General features: G+C 57.1%; 1 protein-coding gene across 8 annotated transcripts in view; it reads left to right on the forward strand.

The window, feature by feature from the left end:
• KDM2B (lysine demethylase 2B) overlaps positions 1 to 7,848 on the forward strand; it is a 103,173-nt gene extending 95,325 nt beyond the window's left edge. For 6 of the 8 annotated variants that reach the window (XM_037052037.1, XM_037052039.1, XM_037052043.1 and 3 more), the window contains 9 exons: positions 81 to 167; positions 330 to 599; positions 778 to 891; positions 1,522 to 1,560; positions 1,779 to 2,458; positions 3,114 to 3,277; positions 3,366 to 3,527; positions 4,180 to 4,398; positions 6,518 to 7,848. In XM_037052037.1, the coding sequence (XP_036907932.1) occupies positions 81 to 167; positions 330 to 599; positions 778 to 891; positions 1,522 to 1,560; positions 1,779 to 2,458; positions 3,114 to 3,277; positions 3,366 to 3,527; positions 4,180 to 4,398; positions 6,518 to 6,699 (1,917 nt within the window). In that variant the 3' untranslated portion in view covers positions 6,700 to 7,848. The remainder of the gene's footprint in view (positions 1 to 80; positions 168 to 329; positions 600 to 777; positions 892 to 1,521; positions 1,561 to 1,778; positions 2,459 to 3,113; positions 3,278 to 3,365; positions 3,528 to 4,179; positions 4,399 to 6,517) is intronic. The other 2 variants (XM_037052038.1, XM_037052040.1) reach the window with 1 other exon arrangement.
• The last annotated feature ends 46 nt before the right edge of the window (positions 7,849 to 7,894 follow it).

A 7,894-nucleotide genomic window follows, 5' to 3' on the forward strand; every position in this document is an offset into this window, starting at 1 on the left:
GCGGGGGCGAGTTAAATGTTTTTGGCGGAGGCCGCCTCTCCCGCCCCCTCCCTGTGTGCTGACTGGCCTGTCCCTCGCAGATTAAGGAGTCAGAGGGCGTGGTGAACGATGAGCTTCCCAACTGCTGGGAGTGTCCAAAGTGTAACCACGCCGGCAAGACCGGGAAAGTGAGTGCCGGGCTCCCTGTCCCAAGGGTCACCCCGGGAGGGACGGAGCTCGGTCCTGCCAGACACGGCCTGCGCCCACGCGGTCAGCTGGTAGGCGATGCGGGCTCGGGGTGGGGGGCTGGTCCAAAGATATACAGTCCGCTTGTACCTTGTCTCTTTTTGGCCTACAAGCAAAAGCGTGGCCCTGGCTTTAAGTACGCCTCCAACCTGCCCGGCTCCCTGCTCAAGGAGCAGAAGATGAACCGTGACAACAAGGAAGGCCCGGAACCCCCCAAGCGCAGGAGCGAGTGCGAGGAGGCGCCCCGGCGTAGGTCCGACGAGCACCCGAAGAAAGTGCCCCCGGACGGCATCCTGCGCCGAAAGTCAGACGACGTGCACCTGCGCCGGAAGCGGAAATACGAGAAGCCCCAGGAGCCGAGTGGGCGGAAGAGAGTACGGCCTGGGAGGGGTGGGCGTGGGGTGGTGTGACCAGCCCAGGCGTGGGGGCATGCATGGGCGGTGGGATGCATTGGACCCTGGCTCCGGCTGCCTGAGCATGCCCATTAAGTGCTGAGAGTCGGACCCAGGCGAAAGGAGGGGAAACCAGCCAGTCACTCTTCCTGCCCTTTAGGCCTCGACTCTGCAGACATCCCCTGGGTCCTCCTCTCACCTCTCGCCGAGGCCCCCTCTAGGCAGCAGCCTCAGCCCCTGGTGGAGATCCAGTCTCACCTACTTCCAGCAGCAGGTGCTCGCACGTCACCCCCACCCACCTGAGGCCCTGGGGACTTGAAAGCAACAGCCCAGGCGCCCCCCCGCCCCCCCGCGCGCTCTACTGGACATCCATCCAGCCCACTCTGTGCACCCCAGCTTCCCAGGCCTCAGCCCCAGGTCGCTAGCTCGTGGTTCTTGCGTGGGGCCTAGGAAGCTGAAGCTGCGGCTGGGAAGCCCTTGGGATCTGGAGAACCTCCGAGGATCCCGGCAGCCCTGCTCCGCCCACCGGCCCTTCCAGCATGAGCCACGAGGTGGCGCCTAGTTGTCTTCTCTGGCCCTTAAGGCTCTGCTGGGAATCCCGCAGGCCCTGCCTCCAGGACTGGCTCCCAGGGCCAAGTCTGACCTGCCCAGCCCCTGCGTATCTCTGGGTCTGTCCAAAGGTGGGAGGTCAGCGGGGTGGGAACAATTCCACCACACTCTTCTACTTCCAGCTTCGCCCTTTAAACCAGCAGGCAGGGCCCACCCATCTGTCTTGGATTTGTGGGGAAGACACCCCTCCAGCCCATACTGTAGATGCCGTGGGTGGTGCTGGGGTTGGGTGTCGAGGGGACCAAATCCCACGAGCCCTGGGAGCAAGCTCTGTGTCCTTTCTTCCTCGTGACAGCTAAAACCAGGCAAAGAAGATAAGCTTTTCAGGAAGAAGGTACTATCAGCACCTCCCCTCCCCCACCCCACCCCACCCCACCCCTCCCCTCCCTTCCACCCTCTTCTCCTCCTCCCTTCCCCTCTCTTCCACCCTCTTCCCCCCCTCCCCTCCCCTCCAGCCTGGGACAGTGGGTCCCTGGAGGAGGGTGGAGGAGAGGCCTGGGCGGGCTCAGGCCTAGCTGGGGGCTTACCTGCCCTGGCCCCCTTCTTCCTCAGCGGAGATCCTGGAAGAATGCTGAAGACCGGATAGCCCTAGCCAACAAGCCACTCCGGCGCTTCAAGCAGGAGCCAGAGGACGATCTGCCTGAGGCGCCCCCCAAGACCAGGGAGAGCGACCACTCCCGCTCCAGTTCCCCGACAGCCGGGCCCAGCACCGAGGGTGCAGAGGGTCCCGAGGAGAAGAAGAAGGTGAAGATGCGCCGGAAACGGCGGCTCCCTAACAAGGAGCTGAGCAAGGAGCTGAGCAAGGAGCTCAACCAGGAGATCCAGAAGACGGAGAGCAGCCTGGCCAACGAGAACCACCAGCCCATCAAGTCGGAGCCAGAGAGTGAGAACGAGGAGCCCAAGCGGCCCCTGGGCCTCTGCGAGCGCCACCACCGCTTCAACAAGGGGCCCAACGGCACCCCTCGGGAGCTGCGGCACCAGCTGGGGCCCGGCCTACGCAGCCCACCCCGCATCATCTCCCGGCCCCCGCCCTCCGTGTCCCCGCCCAAGTGCATCCAGATGGAGAGACACGTGATCCGGCCGCCGCCCATCAGCCCCCCACCCGACTCGCTGCCCCTGGATGATGGGGCAGCCCACGTCATGCACCGGGAGGTGTGGATGGCCGTCTTCAGCTACCTCAGTCACCGAGACCTGTGTGTCTGCATGCGGGTCTGCAGGACCTGGAACCGCTGGTAGGGGGCGCTGGCCGAGCGGGGACTGGGAGGTACTGGGGGCTGGCTCTGTCCAGCTCTGGGTGGAGGCTTAGGCTAGACCGGGGATGGCACGTGGGGGGTGTGCCCCACTTCCCTTTATCCAAGCCCAGTCCGGTCATCTGTCCGTCTGGACTTGTCAGAAGAGGTGAACCCTATTTAATCTCCTGATTTAGCTCCTTGGAAAATGAACTGAGGGCCAAGTAGAGTCCTGTTCTTACAGTGTTAGCTTGGGTTATTCACCACTGGGGGTGCCAGTTACAGACATGAATCCCAGTGTTGACATTTCCTAGCTTTTTGGCCCAGTTGCTTACCTTCCTGTGTGAATGGGTAGGATGCCTGCTGCTCGGGCTTGTTTTGAGGTGTGGCCTGTTGAGGGTGTGTATGTAAAGAAAGCCCCCTTTAAGTCCTTACTGGAGAGCAGGTGCCAGCCCCTTCCATGGAGGCCCCGCAGAGGTCAGAGCAGAGGTGCCCGGTCGTCCTAAAAGCAGATGGGACCTAACCAGAAGGGTCCAGAGGGTGGAGTAAGGAGCCCCTCTCTGGGCTTGGAATGTGGGGTGTTACCACAGCCATACCGAGGGCTCCACAAGTGAGCCCCCAGCTCTGACGGCCCCACCTCTGCCGGGCCGGCCTCCAGGTGCTGCGATAAGCGGTTGTGGACCCGCATCGACCTGAACCACTGCAAGTCCATCACGCCCCTGATGCTGAGCGGCATCATCCGGCGACAGCCTGTCTCCCTGGACCTCAGCTGGACCAATATCTCCAAGAAACAGCTGAGCTGGCTCATCAACCGGTTGCCTGGTGAGCACTGGCCCAGTGACCCCAAATGTACAGGAGTGGGGACTGGGGTGCGTCACCTGACCTGTCACCCCTTCTCTGTCCCCGCCAGGGCTCCGAGACTTGGTGCTGTCGGGCTGCTCGTGGATCGCGGTCTCAGCCCTCTGTAGCTCCAGTTGTCCATTGCTCCGGACTCTGGACGTCCAGTGGGTAGAAGGGCTAAAGGATGCCCAGATGCGGGATCTCCTGTCCCCGCCCACGGATAACAGGCCAGGTGAGTAGCTAGGCCCAGGGCCTGTCAATTGAGGTCACATGGAGGTGGTGTGACTAAGGCATGCTGTTGGGTCTGGTTTTCACTGGGGACCCTGTCTGGTGTGTGTCCTTGGGCCTCCTTTGGCCTGCGCCCTTCTCCAGAGGATGCAGAGATGAGTCCTGGCTGCGGTGTTCTCAGCTTCGGGTGCTGGCTCCCGGTCACACTCATTCCGGGAGCTCTGCACACATCTGACTGCATCTCCGTTAACTTGTCCTGCCTTGGCTTCAGGCCCCCTTGAGCATTGGGGTCACTGTAATTGGTCGGACAGCAGCTCACAGGATGGGGCCATCCTGCGAGGTCGGGTTTCGGGGGTCATCACTCCCACCAGCAGCTTAAACGAGGAAACCGGGGTGATGCAGAGATGCTGTGCCAGCTCTGCTCTGATTGGCCCAGTGCTGCTGGGTGGGATGTGGCTGTGTGGTTCTAGATCTTCTGAATTTTCAAGACTCTAGATTTGATGTGGAATATTCTGATTTTTAAGTGTCGGAACAGATGGGTTTTCTTGGGGGGGAAGCACTCGCCGTCGAACCGAACCCCCAGTGTTAGTCTGCCTGGTAGGACTTCAGTCTCCAGTCGGGGTGACACATGGCCTCCCCTCCCCGCTGTGCCCCAGGTCAGATGGACAACCGGAGCAAGCTCCGGAACATCATGGAGCTGCGCCTGGCGGGCCTGGACATCACGGATGCCTCCTTGCGGCTCATCATCCGCCACATGCCCCTGCTCTCCAAGCTCCACCTCAGTTACTGTAACCACGTGACTGACCAGTCCATCAACCTGCTCACCGCCGTGGGCACCACCACCCGAGACTCCTTAACCGAGATCAACCTGTCAGGTCAGTGGGGGGCACCCCTGCAGGACTGCCCAGCCTCCCGTGGGATGAACCGGGGATTTCACATGTGTGCGCCTGCTGTTATAGGGTCACGGTGTTGGGTGCTGGGACATACCTGTGATCACGACGGACACACAGCCTAGTTCAGGGGAAACGCATTAAAGAAATTACTGCCGGGTTTGTAATAGTCGCTACCCCCAAAGGGCTGGTAGCCGTGAGCACAGAGACCAGTGGTTCCTGACCCACCACGAGCACCAGGGAAGCTTCCCTCCGTGGGCTTGGGCTGCAGCTCCGTGGGGCGGGGGGCGGGGAGCAGTGGGCATTGAGGCCAGGTCAGGCGGGGTCGACTGAGTGGGAGTGAGCAGCTTGGTTTCCGCCATCGCTGTGGTCAGTCCCATGAACCCCTCCCAAGCCTGCTGTCGAGGGGCCTGAGCTGGAGGGGGGAGGGAAGCTCCACAACTAGTGCCCTCACGCTTCGACATTTTGTCATGAACGCTGTGGAATCTCCCCTCACCCCCTCTGTTTGCTTGTGGGGTGGGAGTCAGTTTCCAGGGGCTCGGGACATGAGCAGCAGCGAGGAGGATGGAGGCAGTGCCGTCTGTTCTCAGCCCAGCTAACTGGGTTTGGGTCTGACAGCTTTGGAGGGTCGGGTTGGCTCTATGAGATTTGAGTAAGACCCCCCCGAGCCCTGCCTCTGCCCCCCCCCCACCCCCTGCCACCAATTTTCTCTCCAGAAATTACCAAGTAGTAACTTAATTACCTCACTTAAGTGACATTTTGACACATTCCATTCTAATGGGTTTTTGGGGTTTTGTTTTTTTTATATTTTCTTTATTTATATTTAGAAGGGAAGAGGGAGAGAAATATCAATGTATGGTTGCCTCTGCCGGGGACACACAATGTATTGTGTACCCCCTTCTGGGAACTGCCCTGCAACCCAGGCATGTGCCCTGACTGGGAATCGAACTGCAATCCTGTTTCGCAGGCCCGCGCTCAATCCATTGAGCTACACCAGCCAGGGCTTTCCATTCTAATGTTTTGCTTCAAAAGGATCCACATGCTGTTTAGCTGTTTGCCTCTTTGCACCCCACGTTCATGTCTGATAAACACCTTCCTGTCACCAGTGCCTCATTCGAGCAGGAGTGGGGAGGTTTGGGTAGTCTGCGCTCATTCTGTTCCCTGGTTGCCTAGGAAGCCGTTCTTCCTCCTCGGAGTTCCAGGGCGGGGTTGTCCCCCCCCTTGGAGGTGGAGTACAGGATGCCACAATGACGAGAGCTTCACGGGGCGGGGGGGGGGGGGCTAGCTCACGTCTCAGCTTGTGGTCTTGAACTGGCATTCGAGAGGGGCCTGGGCGGCATCTTGTCCTAAGTGCTCGGTCTAATATGCGAGCACTTTCTGTTTATCCCAATTCAGTTATGTCAGTCAGTGGAGCAGAGGTCCCAGCGCAAACCCCCCTATCCTGTAGTGTGGTTCACGCCGCACAATTGTATAGATCTAATCTTTTGGGTTTTATTTTCTACCATGATCCATTCAGGTCGCCTTTTCATCTCAGCACTTACAGAATCTCCCCAGCCCCTTCTAGCACTTTGGCCCTGTGCATGGATTGCAGGCGAACCATCAGTTCACCTGGCGGGCACACTGCCCGCTCTGAAGTCCTGGTGCCCACATGAGCCAGGCGTCCCAGGAGGGCCTCGCAGACATTCTCACTCCCGCCCAGTGATTCTTTCTCCCCTGGGATTTATGTGAAGGAAATCAGCGGAGAAGTGCACACCGCATTCAGCAGTGTGACGGGGGGAAAGTGAGCGATTTCATATAAACATGTCCATGGGCCTGTGTTGATAAAAACAGACAGGGGGCCTATTTATGTTACAACGAATATGTGCACACACAGGCAGCTGTGTGAAGGTTCTAAGAGATTTCACTCAGAACGCTCTTCAAGCAGAAATTACCCTTTGTAATTGGTAGGTGGAACCCTGCCCCCTTTGAAGAGGGCTTTTTAAGCAAGTGGTCCTCTGGGGGTACTAGGGAGCTGGGTGCAGTTTCTGGTGCTGAGCACGGGGGTCTCGGGGCCTTGGCGCGGGCTCCGTGCTCCCTCATCCTCACACTGTCCTCTTCCCCGCAGACTGCAATAAGGTTACTGACCAGTGCCTGTCCTTCTTCAAACGCTGTGGAAATATCTGTCATATTGACCTGAGGTACTGCAAGCAAGTCACCAAGGAAGGCTGTGAGCAGTTCATAGCTGAAATGTCCGTGAGTGTCCAGTTCGGGCAAGTGGAAGAAAAACTGCTGCAGAAACTGAGTTAGTCCGAGAACTAGCCTATGCACACTCGGGCCGGCGGGACGAGGGGAGGGGCCGGGGAGGGGAAGAGACCTTGCGGAAACGAGGGCTTTTATTTTCAACTTGGGACTTGGAACAACCACAGAACGATGCGATTTTGCAAGCCTTGCCGAGGGCCAAGCCGTTTCGGGGGTGAGTGGGCCGGACGCTGTCCTTTGTTTTGGTCTTTCTGACTCGCACCTGTGCTGCTTCCAGGACCGTTTCGAAGGCGGCCTTTACCATGAAGACATTCCTGCGGGGGGAGGAGGATGAACTTTGGGGGAAATTCTCTTACGCATGAGCTTAGGGGGTTTGGTTTTTTTTTCTTTTTTCTTTGGTGGTGGTGTTTTGTTCTGGGCACCTCATTCCTTGCGACTCTGGGGTTTCTGGTGTCAACGTGAAGTGGACCACACACCCCATCTGCCGTCTCGACACATTTTGTTTGGTTTTATTACATCTTACATTATGCAGAATTATTTTTGTACAAATTGTTTAAAAGTTATTTATGCAAGGTCTGAATGCATACCAGTGTTTTTATTGTTTTCTGATTGCCAACTTTCCTGGTTTCCTTAAGGTAGGAGAGAACTTAACCTGTGCTTCATCGACACAAATAATAATCCAATTACACATGTGCCCAGATCTGGCAAAGTAGGCTGAGACCTTCCAGTTAAAAGCATGTTTACCTGGAAGCTGAGAGCCTGCTTTGCACATCAAGAAGTTCCATAAGCATGTTGTGCATATCTGTAAATTATAGTCAAAGTAAGACACTTGGCCAAGTTCCCTCTGTATAGAATTCACCTTTTTCTCAAAACAGTTTTAAAATTCAGACTTCAGCCTTTGCACTCAGGAGGGTTTTTCTCCATCCAGCATGAGCTCTCATACTCTGCATAGACCTAATTTATACAGTGAGTCAAGAAGTAGAATACACGACCCGACATAGCCTTCCTTTTCCTTTTCTCTCTCCTGCGAGGTGTGAGTTGAGTTCTCGTTTCAGGTTTATAACATGACTATTTCCCCAGTTGTCAAGTTATGCATTCATAAGTGCCATTGTTGTAAGGTGGTGTTTTCCTAGACCTCCCCTGACGCGGTTTTACCTTTGTTGAATTTGTATAAACAATTGTACAAAAAAAAAACCACTCTTGGACTTTGAGGGTTTCTGTTCTAGGAGCAGACAGGACATTT

The sequence above is a fragment of the Sturnira hondurensis genome, unplaced genomic scaffold (assembly GCF_014824575.4).
Source record: "Sturnira hondurensis isolate 20B ecotype Veracruz unplaced genomic scaffold, ASM1482457v3 Scaffold0007406, whole genome shotgun sequence".
NCBI classification, from domain to species: Eukaryota; Metazoa; Chordata; class Mammalia; order Chiroptera; family Phyllostomidae; genus Sturnira; species Sturnira hondurensis.